This window comes from Podarcis melisellensis, assembly GCF_964234715.1.
Source record: "Podarcis melisellensis genome assembly, chromosome: 3".
NCBI lineage: Eukaryota > Metazoa > Chordata > Lepidosauria > Squamata > Lacertidae > Podarcis > Podarcis melisellensis.
Window position 1 is genome coordinate 42,999,490 of NC_138530.1, and position 21,988 is coordinate 43,021,477.

The 21,988-nt window shown below is 42.2% G+C and overlaps 2 protein-coding genes across 2 annotated transcripts; one reads left to right on the plus strand and one right to left on the minus strand.

Moving 5' to 3' along the window:
- The first annotated feature begins 873 nt into the window (after positions 1 to 873).
- Positions 874 to 14,229, plus strand: HNRNPU (heterogeneous nuclear ribonucleoprotein U). Its single transcript, XM_081905814.1, has 14 exons — positions 874 to 1,722; positions 2,470 to 2,581; positions 2,675 to 2,748; positions 5,042 to 5,181; positions 6,467 to 6,566; positions 7,468 to 7,580; positions 7,811 to 8,074; positions 8,229 to 8,348; positions 8,992 to 9,120; positions 9,465 to 9,633; positions 10,086 to 10,331; positions 10,883 to 11,094; positions 12,822 to 12,893; positions 13,403 to 14,229. Exons 1-14 carry the CDS (start codon positions 1,023 to 1,025, stop codon positions 13,454 to 13,456), a joined length of 2,505 nt encoding a protein of 834 aa, XP_081761940.1. The 5' UTR covers positions 874 to 1,022; the 3' UTR covers positions 13,457 to 14,229.
- A 2,865-nt stretch (positions 14,230 to 17,094) lies between these two features.
- Positions 17,095 to 21,961, minus strand: COX20 (cytochrome c oxidase assembly factor COX20). Its single transcript, XM_081905851.1, has 4 exons — positions 21,827 to 21,961; positions 19,771 to 19,885; positions 18,977 to 19,040; positions 17,095 to 17,910 (listed from the first exon to the last, which is right to left on the minus strand). The coding sequence occupies exons 1-4, from the start codon at positions 21,860 to 21,862 to the stop codon at positions 17,775 to 17,777; spliced, it is 351 nt and encodes a 116-aa protein (XP_081761977.1). The 5' UTR covers positions 21,863 to 21,961; the 3' UTR covers positions 17,095 to 17,774.
- Between the last annotated feature and the right edge of the window lie 27 nt (positions 21,962 to 21,988).

Here is a 21,988-nt window from a genome sequence, read left to right on the forward strand (position 1 = left end):
CTTGGGGGCAACCACACATGGAGGACATATAATTATGCCATTACTTATTGCGATGCCCACACAAATCCAAGCATGGGCATAGCCAGGATTTATGGGTGTGGGTGTGTGCAGAACCTCAGTTAGTTAAGTATTTTTGACTTACTTGCTTGGGAAATTGTGCAAACAGCAATTGTGCAGCAGCAATGCAGCGGCAGCAGGAGGCCCCATTAGATAAAGTGGTGCTTCAGGTTAAGAAGTTTCAGGTTAAGAAAAGACCTCCAAAACGAATTAAGTTATTAACCTGAGGTACCACTGTATTTTGTATGAGAATTACCGGTACCTCTTATCCTATGTAACAAAGAATTTAAGCAGATTTAACAGAGGAATTATTGTATATGTAGCGATTGTTCATGTTTTTGGATGATTCAATGGCCTTTGGCTAGTGCAAGGAAGTTTATGATGATGATTTTTATTTCCAATTTCAGTTAAAAAACATATTCAGAGCTGTATGCCTGTGGAAACTTACCTGGGAGGAAGCCGCCTGGGGCTTAGCTCTGCAGAGGGCAGAGGAGGCTATTGCCCAATACAAAATACTTTTAAATGCGCCTGGAGCAGAGCACAGAACGTTAACATTTTGATATCCAACCTGCAGCCCAATCCTAAAACTGCATTCTTGAAAAATAAATACAATCTAGCACTGCACTTGAATGTTTAAGTGTGGAGTTTCGCAGCCTTTGGGGCGCCACTGGTTCTGCCGCGCGAATATTACTGAACTATATTACCACTTTGTCCTCACGGTAAGAGCTGCGCGAAATTTGCTAGTTACGGTAGCGAGGGAGGGGCGAGGATATATTGGGCGCGCGGCGGGGGCGGGGTGAGTACAGCGCCTGCGTGCTCGAGCCCGCGAGGCGCGCTCACCGTCCCTGCCTCGCGAGCCTCGGTGAAAGGATTTGGCGCCAGGCGGGTCTCTCTTCTGCAGCTGCCGCAGCCACCCGAGCCAGCCACCTCCGCCCAGACCGCATCGAGTCCTTGCAGCCGCCGCCATGAGCTGCTCCCCGGTGAACGTGAAGAAGCTGAAGGTGTCGGAGCTGAAGGAGGAGCTGAAGAAGCGGCGCCTCTCCGACAGGGGCCTCAAGGCCGAGCTCATGGAGCGGCTCCAGACCGCGCTCGACCAGGAGGAGGCCGGCGGGGGAGGCCTGGCCGGCGGAGAGCCCGGCAACGGCAACGCGGAGGAGATGGGCGAGGCCGCTCCGGGCAGCGGCGGAGCCCAGGAGGAGGACCTGGCCCTGGGAGGCGGAGGAGGAGGCCCCGACCAGGCCGCGGCCTGCGACGACGATGAGGAGGCCGAGTTCGGCGTCTGCCCCGGGGAAGAGGAGGAGGAGGAGGGCATGGAGCTGGGCGAGGAGAACGGCGAAGGGGTGGCGCCCGGAGACGAGGAGGCGGCCGAAGACCTGGAGGACGACGAGAACGGCGACGACCAGGGCTTCCAGGAAGGGGAGGACGAGGAGGAAGAGGCCGCCGGCGCCGGCGCCGCCACCGCAGCCACCACTAGCGGCGGCAACGCCAACGGCCACGGCGCCCAGCAGCAGCAGCAGCACGGCGCCGCGGCCAAGGAGGCGGCCGGGAAAGGCGCTGCCGCCTCGGAGGCCTCGGCCTCGACTCCGGCCTCCTCGGCCCAGCCCGGCGGGAAGCAGCTGTCACCCGCCCAGCAGCAGAAGCCTGGCGGGCCTGCTCGTCCTGGGGGTGAGTAGTGCGTGGGACCCGGATGGGCGGCGGTTGGGAGCTCAGCAGCGAGGTCAGGGTCCGCCGCCATCTTTCTCTCCCCCCCCTTATCTGCACGGCCACCGCGCCTTCCCCCCCCCACCGCTGTCGGTGGAAGTGGGGAAGGCCCTCCCCGCGCGCCTGCCTTTGGGGATTTCCAGGCCAGGCCCGCCGCGTGTCTCTGCGGGGGGGAGGGGGAGCTTTGCGCCATTTCGCGAGCGTGGTGAGGAAGGGGCGCGCGAGGCGGGGGGAGGGGCGACTCGCAGGAGCCGCTGGGGCGCGCTGTGGAACGTGCGAGGGAACGTTTTGTGCTGTTCTGCGTCACATCCGTCCGTGGGGCGCTGTGGGCTCGAGTTCAAACGCTGAGTACAATGGAGGCGGAGGAATCCCTTTCGCAAAGCCTAGGCCGCGCGCGCCTGCCGAAATCAGGCCGTGGCGGGGGGAGGGGAAGGATGAGGAAGAGGTGGGCCTTTGGAGAGCCGCTGCTTAGGCGCGATCGTAGATCCGAGCGAAGACTTTCCCTGCTAACTCTGGAAGGTCAAATCGACAGCGGCAAACGTCAGAGGAGGCAGACCTTTAGTTTTCTGTGCAGTTGAAGTTGTAAGATTTACGGGAAGCATTGTTACAAATGCGCCGCGGGAGTAGATGCTTTCCTAATAAGAGTAAAAAAAGTATGCTGTATTTTATCGTTTCTAACGTATCTTATTTCCCTCTTCAAAAAAAACGAAGGAGAAGCTAAAAGTGAGCAAAAACCTGGGGAGAAAAAAAGGGGAGTTAAGCGGCCACGTGAAGACCATGGGCGAGGGTATTTTGAGTATATTGAAGAAAACAAATACAGCAGGTAAATCACTTTGGCATGTTAAAGTTTTTCATGAAAGATTTTAATAATTTCAATTTGTTGAACTCAAGTGACTGACCTTTTTTTGTTGGCCAGGGCAAAGTCTCCTCAGCCACCTGTTGAAGAGGAGGATGAACACTTTGATGACACAATGGTTTGTCTTGATACTTGTAAGTATAAAAACACGCCTGTCGTTTAAAACAAACTTCTAAGACAGTCTGTTGATTCTTTAAAAAAAAAATGAGGAGACATTTGTGTACCTGAGGTACAATTTCTGCTCTGCTCTGAAAATTTAGTTTTTCAATGCATTAGCTTTGAATTTAATCAGGACAACACAAAAGTGTAAAGTGTTCTGTGCAAAAAGTGAGGCTCAAAGGGAGAAACAGATGCTTTGAAAGGGGAAGCATTATTTGAAAAACGGAGATATGGGATATGCTAATTGATGTACAGTATGCTAATTGATGTAGGCAGTCAAAGGACCCCTTCCCACTTTATACCTGCATAAATACTTCAGTAGATAAAACTAACTGCGCTAAGATGCTTCATTAACAGGGAAAGTCCAATTAAGAGTACATCAAGAATTTTGTTCAATGTTAAGAATTATTTTCATTGGAAATAATTGCAAGTTTGAAACTGCTCAATTTGAACAGATACTGTATAATGGTAACAAGTACTTTACTAATATTGTGTAACACTACTTTTGGAACGTGGTGGAATTTTCCACCTTGTATTGCTTAGTATGTCTGCAGATGTTGGTTGGCAGCTGCAATCTTGCTGCCTCCCATCTGGACTGGGGGGTATATTTGGAGTCCCAAGTCAATCTTGAGTTTTATTGGTAAAATCGTGGAAACTGATAAGGAATATGTTTAAAAAGTGTTACCACTTTTCGTAAGCTTTCACTTTAGAGCTTCATGCACATTCAAAATGACTTCATTAAGAACAATGAAACTTTAAAAAGTTCTGAGAAGTTATTCTGGGACAGTCTCCAGTTACTTTGGCACATTTGCATTGCTCATGGAAAAGTAGTGAACTGTTGCACAGACAAGTTTATAGAGGGATTATGGAGGTATTTCCAGAAGACAAAGTGGCTATGCGATACTAATCCTTGGTTTGAAAAGTGATAGTACTGGTCAGTGAAGCTGCTGATTGTTGGTGTTTTAGAAAATTTCAAATTCATATGCTGCAGCACAAGATAAAGAATAGTAAACAACTTTATCATGTGCATGTTTACTTAAGTAAATTCTACCGAGTCCAGTTCAAGCTTAGTACTGTATTGGATATGTCTAGAATTGCATCTTAAACTGCAGTCCTCTGCACCCTTGGAAGTGAGGCCTACACTTTCTATTTCACTTACATAATATGAAAGTATTGTTTGATAGTATTTATAGCAATGTTTCTATCTCTGTTTGAATAGTGTCTGACTCAATGGCTCTATAAAAAGCAATAATCTCTTGAGGTGTTGAGACATTTGTATTATAGGACAACTTGTGTTTGGCTGAACACTGTCATCTTGAAATCCTTTCACAGTCTACAGCTTATTCATGGAAAGTGGTATCAAAATAAGTTTTACTCTGATTAGACCCATTGAAATTAATGAACATTACAAAGTCAGGTCAATTAATTTCAGTGGGTTTACTTTGGGTAAAACTTAGTTGCATACCGTCCAATGGTTCTTAGGTTTTATATACTAGAAAACACAATTAGATTTGGCAGAGCACCAGATAAGAGCCCATTTTAAGTGTCTGCACACAAAGCTAGCCAAAGACAAATGATGATTACCGTATTTTTCGCCCCATAGGGCGCACTGGCCCATAGGGCACACCTAGTTTTTTGGAGGGGAAATAAAGAAAAAAAATTATTTCCCCCCGCTGGGGCGGGGGAAGCCCGAGCTTCCCCCGACCCTAGCCCCCAGAACAGGCTGCTATCCGCAAGCCGTGGGAGAGCTGTACGATTTCACGCAGCTCTCCCACGGCTTGCGGAGAGCTGCGCAAACCCCGAATCATGGGGCGTGCTGAGTTCAGACCGCCCCCGGCTTCTGGGTGCAGGCAGCTCTCCCACAGCTTGCAGATAGCTTCCTGAAGCCTGCATTCGCCCCATAGGACGCACACACATTTCCCCTTCATTTTTGGAGGGGGAAAATTGCGTCCTATAGGGCGAAAAATACGGTACTTCATAGGGTATGTGTGAAAATACATCATAGCTAAGCTAAACATAGATAATCCTGATTCCAGAGTGAAATAAGATGATAAGCTTCGGTCTTGAGCAAACGTCATCACTTTGCTTGAGAACCCTTAAGTAAAAGGGGGACTGAGTTAAATTTTGACTAATTCAAGAGTTACCTGTTGTGACAAAGAATAGCACTAAATCAAACTGATGTAACTTGATTCTTACAGGTGTTTTCCACTTTTTTTGTTTGACTGTAGTTGAACAGATTTCAACCGTTTGATTTTCTTTTATTGACAGATAACTGTGATCTACACTTCAAAATTTCAAGAGATCGTTTTAGTGCTTCCTCATTGACAATGGAAAGTTTTGCCTTTCTTTGGGCTGGAGGGAGAGCATCCTATGGAGTTTCTAAAGGAAAAGTCTGTTTTGAGATGAAGGTAAGCCAGATCAGTATTGAAGACAGTTCAACATTGCTTCTGAATGCTTATAGTTTCAGCTGAAATCAAGCAAAACGAGGAGAGGAGAAACTACATTTTACTATGGAAAATTACGTATTCTTGATTTTAACTGGGCAGTCATGCCCATTTCCAAGATACTCCCAGTCTATTCCCACTTATATGCTCCCTAACAGTCAGCATTTTGTGGGTAAGTTTAACCTTTAAAAGAGCTGGGGGTATTTTTCTGGAGTGTGTGCCAATTCCCCACCCCCACCTGTCAATACAGCCCCTCATTAGCATGAAAGGTGTTGTCTTTGCGGCATAGGCATGGACACTCAGAATCATTTATGTATGAGTATTAGGCAACTCAGAATAAAAATAGCTAAGACCATAACAGGTATTTTATCAATACCTGGAAAATTTAGCAGTAAAGTGCTATTTAACACACTAAAGCAATTATCCAATTAACCTTTCATACAAAAACCAGAATGGTTTCTTCAATAATAATAGCATTTTGCAGCAGATCCTACACGTAGTATGCTTATTACCATCATTCAACATAATGTGCTTACCTGGTCACCACCGGCATCTAGGGAGTTCACCCAAGTAAGGGAGTGAGTTGCCACTAGAGGGATGGAATGATTGATCCCTCTTGAAACAGTCTGTGTGTCTGTGCTGGGTGTGGACCAGGGTATGTATTTCCTTTTTGTCCAACATGGTCACATGGGAAAGGACCATGCTGTTCCTTGATTAGTAGCCTGCTGTGTTGCAATGCTAGATTCCCAGCTGGTAGACTACATAGTGTTTAGCATAGAAACATGGCAAGCTGCACTTTTATGCTCTGCACACAAGGTGAAGCAAGCTGGTTGAGAAGGCAAAGAGCATTGTTACTGGCTTGCAATATACAGTGGTACCTCGGGTTACATACGCTTCAGGTTACATACTCCACTAACCCAGAAATATTACCTCGGGTTAAGAACTTTGCTTCAGGATGAGAAATTGTGCTCCGGTGGCGTGGCAGCAGCAGGAGACCCCATTGGCTAAAGTGGTGCTTCAGGTTAAGAACAGTTTCAGGTTAAGAATGGACCTCCGGAACAAATTAAGTACTTAACCTGAGGTACCACTGTATTTTACTAGCCTGCAATTTGCTCATAAGAGGAGCTGAAAAGGTTTTTTTAAAAAAGTGTATGAAAGACTGGTAATTTTGGAGCCTGGTTGACAAGGCTAGCTGAGCTATGCTTTTATTATAACTGTAATTAATAGCAGTTTTTTATTACAAAAATAGGTAACTGAAAAGATCCCTGTCAAGCACCTGTATACAAAAGACATTGACATACATGAAGTGAGAGTTGGCTGGTCACTGAACACAAGTGGGATGCTGCTTGGTAAGCTTTTCCCTTAAAACATGGATTGTCATGGTGATTCGTCTTTTTTGTAGGAATGAGTAGTACTTTTCTGGGTGCTTAAAAGAGGGAGATGAGGAATCACTGTAGACCGAAAATGTGTGGTAAAACTTAATTTTGAAAAAAAGAGTAACTACAACCACTATTTTTTTTTAGTAATGGTAGTTACAAGTTACTTGTGATCTATGGAATCTGTTCCAGAAAGCTCACTCTCAGTACTTCGTCAAAAGGAATATAGGGAAGTGTCAGCATACCTGACATCCTCTATATTTGGGTAAAGAATAGTGCTTTGAATCAAATCCCTTTAGCAACAGCACTCTTCACCTTTGTACCTAATTCATGTCTCTGTCCGCCTGAGGAGCCTGGTACAGAAGGAAATGGCTCCAGCACATGTAGGAATCGGGGGCTAATTCATTGTGTGCTTGCCAGAAGTGAGTAGCTGAAGTAACATCCTACGCAGCTAATTTCCTTGGATTGGAAAGAAAATAATGGGACTTTCCCACCAGACCTGTGCTTTAAACTAAAGTTACCGTATTTTTCGCTCTATAACACGCACCCGACCATAACACGCACATAGTTTTTAGAGGAGGAAAATCCGTAGGCATGCCACCCGTAGGCATTCCCTCCATAACACGCACAGACATTTCCCCTTACTTTTTAGGAGGAAAAAAGTGAGTGTTAGGGTGCAAAAAATATGGTACTTCCTGAGCTCTCACGTGAGGCATTCTCACTTTGCCGTGTACCACAGTGCTAGGATTCTGCAGTGGATGGGGGTTATCTGTATGGTGCAGCTTTTATAGAAAATCTTGAGGTTGAATGTTGGGTTACAAATACAGTAATTCAGAACTTGAAAACCTCAATTGCAACTGTTCAAATTTATCAGGCGAGGAAGAGTTTTCTTACGGATACTCCTTGAAAGGAATAAAGACATGTAATTGTGAGATTGAAGACTTTGGTGAGAAATTTGATGAAAATGATGTGATCGGATGTTTTGCTGTAAGTATTTCCTTACTTGGAACGTCAGTTACTATTTGCTGCTATGCACTTACCTGCTTTATAACAAAATGCACAACTTTATTTCCTTAATTAGGTATTGCACCTTTGCTTAATTTTCAAGTGTTTAGATTTTCCTTTAAATATCCACTCAAGCCTAAAGTTCTAGATTTATTTCTAATTAATGAACCTGCCTAAGTTCATTTATGCTAACACTTTTTTTTGTACAACAGAATTTTGATGGTGATGAAGTGGAACTTTCTTACTCAAAGAATGGACAGGAACTTGGCGTTGCTTTCAAAATCAGCAAGGAAGTTCTTTCTGAAAAGCCCATTTTCCCCCATGTTCTCTGCCATAACTGTGCTGTTGAATTTAACTTTGGCCAGAAGGAGGAGCCGTACTTCCCCATACCAGAGGGGTACACATTCATCCAGAATGTTCCCTTGGAAGATAGAGTTAGAGGACCCAAGGGACCAGAGCACAAGAAAGAATGTGAAGTAAGTAACGGTCCATTTTCAAATCATTGAAGCATGCCAGCTTGAGTATTTTTCTTGAGGCAGTTGATATGGGTACCACAAATGACAAGCCTTGTCTGTAGGGCAATTGGGGTATAAAATAAGAGCTTTCATTTTTTATGCCTAAACTCATTAGGTGGTAATGATGATTGGCTTGCCTGGTGCTGGGAAGACTACATGGGTTACCAAACATGCAGCAGAGAACCCTGGGAAGTACAATATCCTTGGAACAAATACTATTATGGACAAAATGATGGTAAGTTCCAACTACTGCATAAATTTAGCATAATGCTATGGGTAGTTCATCCCAATATGTTCAGTGGGACTTATTCCCTACCTTAAGTGTTTAGGATTGCAACTTTAAGGTAACTCATTTGGAAACTTGTAGCCATCATGCATTTATAGTAATAAAACTTAGATGTCTTTAATTCATTTCAGGGTGCTGCTTTAGCAGTTGATGGCCCACTGAAAAACTTTATTTATGTGGAGCGAGTATTTTCTAGATTGTTCATTTGGAAACTTAGAAGAAACTGTTATTCCTCTAAAAGTATACACATCCTGCTTGAATTATTGGAACTCCAGATAAAAATAAGTCCAACTGGTTTAGCTGTAGGCCGTTACTATCGTATATTAAGGCCGTTACTATCGTATATTAATAGTAAAGTGTCTGAATTAAATATTTCAAGGCACTGAATGATGGGATAAATTGGGCTGCCTTGTTTAATTTTTAGGATTGATCTCATGAGCATTTAGAACTCATTCAAAGCAAGTCATGTATTGCAAAACATTGCCTAAAACGTTTCTGGTAGTAGCAATTATAGACCATTTCTTGCTATTAAAAATACCCAATGAAAAGAACATTAATGGCAGTGAATGCTGGGCAACTTCTGTTTTCATAGGTTGCAGGTTTTAAGCGGCAAATGGCTGATACTGGAAAACTCAACACACTGTTGCAGAGAGCACCACAGTGTCTTGGCAAGTTTATTGAGATTGCTGCGCGTAAGAAACGGAACTTTATTCTGGATCAGGTATGGGGGCCAAAGTTCATTGTTTTACAAAATTCAGTTAAGCTGCCATTTGTTTAAGGGGGGGTGTAGATTCTAAACTTCAATGGGAGATACAATATATATATATATATATATATATTGAGGCAATAAAGTTAGAATATTAGCAATTGTACTGAGGTTTGTAATATACATGAAATCAGGGGGAGAATGGTTATCCTAGCCTCTACGGCCTAACATGTACATAACTTCCTTCTACTTGTAAACTTCTTTGCATTTATACATGTGGAGGTGAAATCTAAGCACACTAATTTAACTTAGCTCTAACAATGACAGCTACGTGTAGTAAGTTACTGCATTTTTTTCAGACAAATGTGTCTGCAGCTGCGCAGAGGAGAAAAATGTGCCTGTTTGCAGGCTTCCAGCGCAAAGCAGTTGTTGTTTGCCCAAAAGATGAAGACTACAAGCAAAGAACACAAAAGAAGGCAGAGGTGGAGGGAAAAGATCTTCCAGAGCATGCAGTGCTCAAAATGAAAGGCATGGAACATAATCTATACTGTGTTCTAGGATGTTGAGTATCTGTTTAAAGGAATAATGTAAAGACCTAAAGATTCAAAATTTCTTGCCTTAAAACAGTTATGCCTCTTTAAAAAAAAACTGGAAGACTTCTGTAACTTTGTAAGACAACACTATATTGTGTTCCCTCTGCTGCAGCCCTTAATACTACTTAAGTCATGATATGCTTCATGCAGATGCACAAAGCTGTCTTGGCATAAAGTGCCCTAGAAAACGAAGCTAAACCTGTTATAGCAGACGTGTGTTCCCAGTTCAACTTAATAGGGAGAATGTGTCAAGTTTTCAGGAATCTTGCTCCTAGCTTGAAGTGATGATTACTTGTCTTGTATTCCTTTTATATAGGAGGGGAACTTTGGCTTTTTCTAATGGCTTCAGAAATAAATACTGAATATTCAGGACTCTCTATCTTGTAGGAAATTTTACTCTGCCAGAGGTGTCAGAATGTTTTGATGAAATAATCTACGTAGAGTTGCAAAAAGAAGAAGCCCAGAAGCTTCTGGAACAGTACAAAGAAGAAAGCAAGAAGGCCCTTCCTCCAGAGAAAAAACAGAACACTGGTTCAAAGAAAAGTAACAAAAAGAGTGGTAAAAACCAGTTTAACAGAGGTGGACAGAGAGGACGTGGTGGATTTAACATGCGTGGCAACTTCAGAGGAGGAGGTATCCTGTGCTCCTAAAACTGCCTCTTAAATATTTTAATTTTATACCCGAGGTTTTAGTTGCTTGCCCCAAAGAGGAGCAGGGCTTTGAGAATATATCATTGTGGATGGAGACAATGTCTTCATTTCTGAAAAAAATATAGCTGGAGGGGCCCAGGCATGGCTTTGATTTAGCAGGAAAAAAACAATGTAATTAAGCATCCTGTAGCTTAATTTTTTTTAAAAAGCAGCTAAGTGTCTGTTTATGGACAGAACCTCATGAAATCACCAGTGCTTGGGCTGAATACGTTTTTGGTGGTTTGGTAGATGGCTGTCACTATCTTTCCCCATAACTGTTCTTAAAGCAACCTCAGTTTGGACTCTCTAACAGTTTTCAGATGCCTTGCCCCATGGAATTTGAATTTGGTCTTCCAAGTTCAAAGCTCCTTTACTAGAAAAAACTTCTGCACAGGCTGAAATGAATGTCTATTACTAAATAGTCTCGTACTTCTCTTCTGGGTCAAATTAAAGTATGTCATTGGGTCAGTATTAATATTCTAACATTTTTCACAGTCCCTGGAAATCGTGGAGGATACAACAGGAGAGGTGGTAACATGCCCCAACGTGGAGGTGGAGGAGGCGGTGGCAGTGGTGGGGCAATAGGCTACCCATACCCCCGTGGTCCTGTCTTTCCGACCAGAGGTGGCGGTGGCGGAGGAGGTGGTTACTCAAACAGAGGAAACTATAACAGAGGTGGAATGCCCAACAGAGGGAACTATAACCAGGTAATTTGCTGTAGTCAGGAAGATGGCATTTTTGGCTGAATCTTTTGGTGCTCTCTTTAGCAACCAGTACAGAAAGCATGTTTAAAAGTGTGATCCTAATACATAGCAAAACTCTTCCTGAAGTATATGATGTACAATGTTTTTTCAAAGTTTTATAACACGTGCAATCCTGTAGTGCTGAAACCTAAGTTTTTTAAATTGTACTTTTGTCTTATGCTGTTCCCAGTAGTTTCTTTCTCAAGGAACTGATGAGGTCTACGCTCAGTGTTTGAGTCCTGCATTAGGTGCTCTCAAGACCAATATATAGGAGCTGAAAGACGTACAGTGGTACCTTGGTTTATGAACTTAATCCATTCTGGAAGTCCCTTCTTAAACCAAAGTGTTCTTAAAACAAGGTGGCTTTGCCATAGAAAGTAATGCAAAATGGATTAATCCATTCCAGACTTCTGAAAACAAACCCCTAAATCGGCAATTTAACATGAATTTTACTATCTTAACAAGACCATTGATCCATAAAATGAAAGCAATAATCAATGTACTGTACTATTAAAATAGGTGCACTGATGATAGTCATTGTTTGGATGTGGGGCTTTTATTCATTTCCACAGTCACACAATCAATCAGCTGAACTGGGATCCACACAGGACCCCCCCCCAATGCTGCTGCTGCAGGAAATGCTCCCTAGAGCATGCACCTCCTGCAGCGGCATGGGGGAGAGTTGCAAGCCCACCAACCATATGGCTAGCGGGCGCAGCTTCCCTCCCTTGTGGCTGCGGGACAACGGAAGTGTGGCACTCAAAATGGAAGTGCACCCTGAATGGAGTACGTTCGCACTCCCAAAAAATACGCAAACAAGAACACCCATTTCCGGTTTTGAAGTGTTCGTAATCCAAAAAGTTCATTGGCTAGGCTGTTCGTAACTCGAGGTACCACTGTATTGGAAATCTAGGCTCTTAGCACAGATCCCATATATCATTTAAGCAACAGTGCAGCTGTGCTTTTTGTATGACGTCCTGTTTTCTAGTGAGGCATATTCCTCTGTGTATAGATAACGGAATGGGCAGAAGGTAGATTAGAATCTATTGGTTGATCCACTCTGAACCACCCAGAGATCTGTAAGAATCTCTGGCTCGTAGTAGTTGTAGCAGAATTACCCCACCCCATAAACACTAGTATTTAAAATAGCTTTGAGTGACATTACCATGATTTATTTGTTTGAAAGGAATGAGCCTGTACCTGTGCAAAATTCCTGGGCTTAAAATTACTCTAAACCTTACTTTCAAGTGAATCTCAAGATTTTAGTTAAACACACACACACAACCAATCTCACCAACCTCTGCACCACCCCTCTGCTAGGTAGCATATCATCCAGGCAATAATCATAAGATCACTGACCATGTAATTCGTACATATAGCAAAATCAGCACCACATTTGTTATTTGCTGGTTTAGCCTGATTCCCCAACTTGCATGTGTTCAGGAGCAGTACTTTACTGGTATGTGGGTAAATACTGACTAGCAAGAAGAATTTGGAATAAATGTCTCTTGTCGGAATGTTGCCTTGATAGTTAGGAATCAACAGCAACTGAAGGCTTTTTATCTGAAAGTTTATTAACTGAAACATTTTTGAAGTTTACTGCAGATAGCCGTCTGGATGTGTTTTTGGCCATTGAATGGTGAAATGTTTAATAAGTAACTACAAATCAATTTATTGCACTTTCGTTACAGAACTTCAGAGGAAGGGGAAACAATCGTGGCTACAAAAATCAATCTCAGGGCTACAACCAGTGGCAGCAGGGTGTAAGTAAACTTTCTCAATGTGCAGCAAAATATGAAGTAACGTTAAGTGTATGTTTTAACAAGTAAACCTTTATGAGGATATAAATAGCTTAAGAGTAAAGTTAGTGCAAAATGTAGTTTGTTCGCAATTTGTACTTCATACAGTGGAACCTCGGGTTGCGGACGTAATCTGTGACAGAGGCACACCCACAACCTGCAGCACAGCATCTGCGCACACGTGTGATGCGATTTGGCGCTTCTCTGCATGCTTGAGTGGTGAAACCCGGGAGTAACCCTTTCCGGTACTTCCGGGTTTCCCGCAGCCTGAAAACACGTAACCTGAAGCGTTTGTAACCCAAGGTACCACTGTGTGTAAACAATCATAGGAATGGGATTAAAGTATTAGGAAGTGTCCACACTTAACTCCCAATTGCATGCTTCAGATGTTTTTCATACACACCTACGGAATGTAGAAATAAAATTTGCTGATATTTGACAATGGTTAACAGTGTTTATCTTGGTTTTTGCAGCAATTCTGGGGTCAGAAGCCATGGAGTCAGCATTATCACCAAGGATACTATTGAATTCCCAAATAAAATGAACTGATCCATATTTCTTCAAAACCTTCACAAGAAGTCGACTGTTTTCTTTAGTAGGCTAACTTTTTAAACATTCCACAAGAGGAAGTGCCTGCAGGTTCCTTTTTTAGAAGCTTTGTGGGTTTGATTTTTTTTTGTACATTTTTAATTGCAGTTTTAAAGTGAATCTTAAGAGAACCTCAGCATTGTGCACGATAAGAGAATGTGTCAGTATTTCAGGGTTCTGCATTTTATCTGTAAAATGTGACTTTTTTTTTACCACAACAAAAGTAAAATGTTGCTTTGTATCTGGTGTCCTCTTATTAAAGATTTTCTTTTCTCTTCTCCCCCCCCCCCTTAAAAAAATTCTAAGAAACAGTCGAGAGTCATCAAAACAGAAAAGTTAGCAACCAGGCTTGTTGTGGCCCCATGAATACTAATACTATGTAAATAATGCTCATTACACTCCATCTTCCACTCCATCCTCTCTATGCAGTTTCTAGGTATGGAAGAGGGGGAAGAGTAATAAGAATGGTCTTTTGGCAATAAGCTAGGTTGTATTTTTGTTTTTTAATTTGGCAAAGGGTTGAGGGTGGGGTTGCAAAGCAAACCTAAAGATTAAATAGTGAAGGTGGAGTGCATGTAAAACCTGGTTGCTTTTGTCTGTGGAGGCTCAACTTGTGAAGGTACACACCATCAACTTTTTTCCATTTGTTATGCATTTTGATTCTGAAAAAAGCTGGCTCTGCCCATTTCTTATTAAACAAACTTGTTGTAAATCCAGTTGTCTAATGGGATCTATATGAAGTTAGCTGTGTGTCTGTAACCTTTTCCCCACAAATACTGTGTATTTAGTGTGCTTGTAGTAGTAACTCCACCATTTTGTAAATGAAATTGTGATTCACCCATTTTATATCTAATTTTTAATCATGTTAGTTCTCAGATGGGTGTGTCTCCTTAGCCTGCTGATTTACTTATCTAAAGAAAGTGGGTGGAGAAATTAACTTTAGCCGTTTGTTTGCAATAAAATAAAATCATTTTACTCTTGTTCTGGGATTCTCACCACATTGGTCTAAAATCCCTTTAATGACTTCGAGGGGCAGGATACGCAAATATAGTGAGATGTATATGCACCACATGCATGCTTTCACATAATAAAGAGAACCAGTTGCTTAAGCAACTTAAAAACACTTGACAAGACTTCTGGAATCAGGAATCCGGTAGTCTCTTGTTGGAAGGAGTGTCTGAATTTCATGAAATGGATGGTAATATACCAGCACACAAATGTTTTAGTTTTGCAAAGAATAGCCAGTAGTATTTGTATATTGCAGGGTTGGTGCTTAGGCTAACAGAACTCTCAGTGGTAGTGGCAACTGAAGCTCATAAAGGTAAAGGGACCCCTGACTACTACTTGCACTTTGACAACGTGTTTTTGAACTGCTAGGTTGGCAGGAGCAGGGACCGAGGAACGGGAGCCAACACCGTTGTGGGGATTCAAACCACCGACCTTACGATTGGCAAGCCCTAGGCTCTGTGGTTTAGACCACAGTGCCACCCACTCATAGCCAGAGCTAATGACTATTTGATGTAAAATGGCAAATTAGTTTGGGTGTCTTCTAGAGAGATTATAGGTGGTTATATATGTCATGGCTAGATAACTACTTTTACAGCTACACTTGGCAGGATTAGTTTGGTAAAGTATTTGGAGTTCCTAGTGAATACACCACTTCACCAAGTGAGCTAATGGGGCATCTGCAGGAGTGTGTAGTTGTTTCAATGTTTATCACTGGCTTCTACTTTTTAGAGTACTTGTACCAAGCTTATGAAGGATTAGGTTTAAAATGTTAAGTGTTTAGTAAACTGATGCTAAATGTAATTTGCTAGGAAGGATTATCCTAGATCATAGTCTTCAAGCTGCTGTGATGTCTGGTGTTTCTAGCTTTTTATTTCTTTTTAGTTTCTCCCCGCTTTCTCCCATCTTTTCTGCAGCCTGCCACCCCCCTCTTGGGAACACACTACCTGACATGGAAACAGGTTGTGATAGGAGGGCTAAGGGGTGGAGTTGGTGGTGCTTGCTCAATCACAACAGGAATGGATTAGGTCTCCCATTTAGAGACCAAGCCTTGAAATCTGTTTACTCACTAGACTAGTTTCAGTTCACTTGAATAGAAATGTTGTGTAGGAAAGGGTTTAGAATCCCAGTTGAATTTGATGAGTACACTGGTGGGGAGTGTGTGCCTTGAGTGTCTATGTTCCCCCTACTCCAGGATTGTATATAGGGTTTGAGTTTATGTGGGAAGATTTATTGGGGTTTTCAGCTAGATCTGTTTGGGAGTAAGAGTGGAACCCAAATCTCATTTACCTGGAAGTAAAATCACCAGTCTAGATTATGCATTTTAGAACAGTCACAGAATTGGTAGCTTATTGCCAGACTAATGTTTCTGAACCCTTGTTGGTTCCATCCATATAGTGCGCCACTAATGTGCTTTCAGAAAGTTTCAGAAGTTAGTTTTGTAGAAGTGTCACTAAGGCAAGGTATTACATGTCCTCTGCCTCATTAAAATACAGCTAAGCCAGTGTAATGACTTGGACTTGCATCTGTACTTGAGGACTGCTAGTCAAAATGGCTCATGCCATGTAATATTTTTACTTTCACCATTCCTAAGATGCTAAGATTTTAGTGTCTGGCTAGAAGAAACTAGTGCACTGCTCTATACAGATAATACTGTTAATCAATATGGAAAGATTGTAACTTGCACAGATGTGTCTAATTCTAGGAAAAATAGTGTAAAAGCAAACCACGTGCAGAATGAATGCCTCCATGCTTTCAAAGCCACACTCCAAGAGTCATGACTTGGTTGTAACTTTGGTTAGAAGTCTCTACAAAATGAAAACGGGCCATGAAAAAGAGCGTGTGCTTTTTGCTTGCATTAAAACATCCTATGTTAATGTAGAGATCGCTCTTCTGCATTGGGTCTATGCAGCGCCTCTCAATTGTTATGCATGCTGTTACCTGTATAATTGTTTTGTGCAAGCCTTATTAGCAATGGCACAGGGTTCTGTAAACCCCACTTTATGCAGTAAGTTAGCACTAGATACCCATTCATCCAGCTAGGAAAGCCCATCAGAACAAATCTCTTTCTGGTTCTGCATTTTCATTCAGGAGCAAAGTACCACAACATCTTGCTACATCACCATTACAGTAGCAAGGGATATAAAATGATCGCTTGGATTTATTTACAATCATTTCTACTGAACTTTATTCTTTTTTAAAGTTCACTTAATGAATATGAAACTCAACCTATACAAGTAATTACCCAGATTACTTGTTGAACTGCTAAAACAGGATACGTTTACAAACTCTTGAAGCATAATGGGCTATCTTTGGAAGCTAGGCCTATATGACAATCCGTACAAATAATTTTGCTGCAGGGATTCTCAAAAGCAACAGGCAAACTACTTTTTACAAACCTCACCCCTGAAGAGTAGACCTCTACAGCACAAAGAATGGTTAACAGTAAAAACATTGCACAATGCTCTTAAGTATATTTCTACTCGCCCACCTAGCTCTTAAATTTACTTTGATTAATTCTACACAATATTGCAAAGAGCACTTGCAATGCTAAACAGAAATACAGGTGCCAAATGTAATTAAGAATGCTTTTATTATTGTACAAGCAGCATACAAAACTGCTAAGCGGTCAAAGGTATGGAAAACAGTAGCCACCACTATTATCAAACAGACCGGACAGAATTGCTTGCTATTATAATTACCATATATACAATTTGGTAAAGGCTTTGTTTTAAAAAAAAGGTTTTTTTACATGATTTCAGTGCAGAAAGCTTGCATAACTTTTTCTCTGGAGTAGAAAGAGGGTAATGAGTACTTTCCTAGAACGATTCCCTTTAGCTTAATTTAACGCAAACAGTATTCTAATGAAAGAACTTGATTCAAGTGATATATTTTATTGAGGAAAAGGATGCTTGTATGCAACTTTAGATTAGTTGTAACATTATTGAGCAACCTTGCAAACTCAAATTGCTTCCAGCTCAACACTAGTGTAAGACATTCTGAAGAAGTTACAAGCATCACGGTTACCTTATACTGCTCTAGAATCCTGGGTTAAACATCAAGTGTCATCTACTGCCCCTTCCCCAAGGAAAGTAAATCAGATTACATATGCTTCACCCTTGATTTGAAAGCGAGAATAAATGAAAAATACAATTCGGAGCTTCAGGGCAGTCAACTGAATTGTTTCCTAATGCTTGGCAAATGAGCCATGTCTCGTATTGTGCTTAGAAATGTTCACAACCAAGTGCTGTTTCAAGAACGGCTTTCTTCACTTTTCTTTTTCTCTGGATCAAACTGGGTGCTCTCATACAAAATTTTCTTTCTCATCCCTTCTTGAACCATTCGTTGCTGGATCCTTAGTTTTGCATTATTGTATCTACAATAGACCCTCAATAAAGAAAAGGCAACAAAATAATGAATGATACCCATCCTATTTTAGAGAATAAGAGCTCCCAGTATTTATTCAAATGGTATAGTATTGAACCAGCCTGTACTCTGAAGAAGATAGAAATGCTTTACACAACTTTTTCTTAAGTAACTGTATTCTGCAAACAAAAGTATGGAATAAATGTGCACATAGGGAAAAGTTAAAGCTTTGTACAAAGGGAACAGACTTCTGCCTGCACAATAGGACTTCACCTTCCTCACGTCCTCTCAATCCACTATATGCACCTTCATTATGCACCTTTAGCAACAGGTGAACACATTCCTCTTCAACCAGGCCTTTGGCTGATGAACATCTTATACCCTTTTAAAAGTGCTTATGGGAGGGAGATTTATTGGTTGGTCTTTTTGCTCATTATTTTGGGTTTTTAAAAAACGTTTTATGTTGTGAACTACCCTGAGATCTGTGGATGAAGGGCAGTATACAAATTTAATAAAATAACAATGCCCACAAAATCTGCTTGGGAGAGAAGGCACTTGGGGGAGATACATAGAGTCTGCAGAAAGTAGATGAAGGCAATGTTCCATTGCAGAAACAAGTCTCATGCAACACTGGAGTCTGCCATCTCTCAGTTGCATCAGTGAAGATATTGGATGTGAATTTGGATTGTTATACTGTGCTACCATATTATTTAAACACCCCTCCCAAGCAATGGACAGCTGGAGTAGGGTGCAGAAGGTGCAAATAAGTCATATATTTCCAGGAATAGCCTGGTACACTAGTGTGATTACATGTGCTGAGTTGTAGGCAGGGGTGCCAACTTGAGTAAAATATTGGGTGGGCTCAGGTAAGCCCCATGCCGCATAATTATTCATAAGGCGTGGCACACACCATTTGAATGGCAATGCCCATCAACTTTGGGGGACCTGGTTCCCTCAAATATTTTAGGGGGTGCGCAAAGGGGCATAGGTTCCTAGGAGGTGGCTCCTAGGGTTGGAGGAAGAATCCACCCAAAGCCTATCCGCTCACATCTTCAACACAAGTCTGAGAATTTCAGAAACATACATACCAACATCCTAATGTTGTCAGGATAAAACCTCCCACTCCAAAGTCACAGGATCGTCTCACTCTGCCTAGGCAGAAAAGAAGTTTGTTCGTTTGTAAGTTATGTAGACAATATAACAATTGGACAAGAAGAAAAGGAACTAACAGAAAAACAACGTAGGAAACATATTTTAGAAGTATTTAGCCAACTATTTCTGAAGATACAGTTGGCTTTGCATAATCTTTATGATACCATGGTTGCACAAACCAATGAGACAACACATTAAACAGAATGAACTACAGAAAATTTGGGGTAATTTGACATATGTACTAACCTCATAAAATTTGACAAAAGGTGAATAAAGGAGGAAATGCAGCCTGTTGAACAAGGCAAAGACTAGATTCTAGAACTACTGGCTGCAAAAGAAAGGAACCCTCTTATAAATTGGTATTGTTATAATGAGGCTATTATTGTTTACCTTTACCTTTAATTGAAAATAATAAAAACTATTATTAAAAAAGAGAAAGGAACCCTCTTAATTATCCTCAGCACCTGAGGTATGCTTATGAATACCCCAACTGCTAAGAAGTTTAAAGAACAATTGGTATGCAATGTTTTGGAGACTGATTGTGCTGTATGTACACCTTTGCCAGGAAAGGTTTTAGAGAGGAAGCAAGCAACACTTTATGTCAGTTGTTGCGATGTATTAATTGCTGCATGGAGCAAAGTATTACCAGAAGAGAGAATGGAAACAAAGAATGGAAACAAAGAAAATATTACATATAAAAAGAAATATCTGCAGATTAACCTTTACTTACTAGTTGCCAAAAAGTGTCCAAGACCCAAAGTTAGACCACCCAATGAGCCATAGAGCACTGATTCTCGAGCACAAGGGACATTTCTGACGTCAAGTATTCCCAGTAGCTTAAAAGACTTGAAAGAAATGACATATATCACATTAAACAATGCATTGGTTATGTACAGAACCCTCTGAAGTGCTGCATTTAGTACAGTAGATCACTAATAGTGATGTAAAGGAAAAAGAAAAGAGCATGTAGTTTTCCCACTGGGCCAAAAGGACAAGAAAAGGACACAACCACTGAAACTAATTTATCTTACTATCCTTATTCTCCAGTAGCTTTTTAAAGGGGTGGGGTGAAGTTGTTGAAAAGTTATTCTGTTATTCTCATTGTCGTTCTCATACCAATGGACAAAGCATGCATCAAATCACCTTGATCTTTTGCAGCTACCATCCACCTGAAGGCAAAATCATTCCCAATGTGGTATATAAAAGGCTATGCTTGATTTTTGTATATTTTTTTACATTTGATATCCCACCTCTCTTTCTTCATGGTGGCCTCATATACCTTCAGACCATACCTTGGGATACTTGAGTTTAGATAGTGCTGCATGACCATATTGATCCTGTTGAATTTCTCAGGATTTGACGCGCTGATCAGTGACACTGAGCCATCCTTCTGGGTTGGAAGGCTCCACATTGCAGTGGTTCCTATCTTTCCTGGAGTTTTGACAGGAGTATGAGCATGCTGATTCTATTGAATTCTCAGCACCATATGATGCATTGGAAGAAAATCCTATACAAATTTCCACTTTGCATCACCAATCTTTTAAAAATACAAGCGTGCTCTAAATTTGGCATTTTTATTTTACTTGCATTTAGTGAGGGATACGTAACCGGAGGTGAACGTAAGTAGAGGTACCACTGTATTTGGGGGGAAAAGAAGTTCATGTTGCAATCCTACAACCAGTTGAAGGCCTGCTGGGGTGGGGGCAGCGGCAATAGGAAACTGTGAGCGCTGTTGTACAGCTGGAGAGAAGTTTCCAGGTGAAACAACATTAAGCTGTTGAGGCCTCTTGGTATGCCTATGGAAAATGGAAAGTGCAGATGTCTCACAAGCAGTGCAGGTCTAAACATGGCATTTTGGGGTTGTATTGGGAGTCATGGATCTGAAGCTTCCATAGACTGCTTTGCCCACCTCCATCCAACATGCTCACAAAATTGGTCTGAACCAGAACAATGGAAGGAAAAATTCTTTCCCCCACCTTCCAACTCTGGCTGCAGCAAGCTGGCAGGTCTATAGATGCATCTGCTCTAAAGGAAAACATTTTCTTCCAATAGCAAAGGTTACATTTATAGCACAATCCTATACACATCTACACAGAAGTAAACTCACTGAGTGCAATGAGGCTTCTTTCCATGTAAGTGTGCATTGGATTGCAGCTACAAAAGCCTCACTTGTCTGCTTAAACATTCAGGGTCAGGGCATAAAACAAAGGATCAACATTTCTTTGGAGTTACGGTTGTCATGTCTTCAGTATACCCCTCTGGTTTCCTCGAAGGCAGGATTAAAAACCATTTTAAATGATTAGTATTTTTTTAAAAAAAGAAATGCCAGCGATTGTGACAAAGGAACCTGAGTAAACAAAACGAGTATTATGGTCCACTTATGGCCGTGCGACGCGTTATGTGGACTCAGAAATATATCGGGCATTAAGTGGTTTGAAGCGAGGCTCGGTTTCCTAGGGAAGGAGCGGTCTACCAGGGCGCTAAGGCGCGACGGTTGAATAGAGCTTCCACGCTCAGAGGCAGTGTACCTGCTGGAAGGGGAGGGCCAACAGAAAAAAGGCTACGCGGCTACCGGGAGTCCGCTGCTGGGGAGGCAACACTTGGCTCCACGAGCCCTGCTAGCCTCGTCACGTCGAGGCGCTTTGCGCGCTGCTCTGACGGCACAGAAGCCGCTCCCGTTAGAGAAGCCGCAGCCCCTTCCTCCGTCCACACGAACACTAGGGAGCCCTAAGCAGCCACCGCGGAGCTCGCCGACGGCGCCCTGCCTCCGCTCCCAGCTCATTTACCTTCTCCGCGTCCCCGACCTCTTCCTCGCCCGCCATAACAGCCCCGCTTGCCAGGCTTCTCCCGGCCGACCAACCGCCGCAGCTAAACCACAGAGCCCTAAAGCCTGAGTTGCGCAGAGAGGCTTCTCGCGCAGACGAAGGCGGCCGCTCTACCCATCCGTC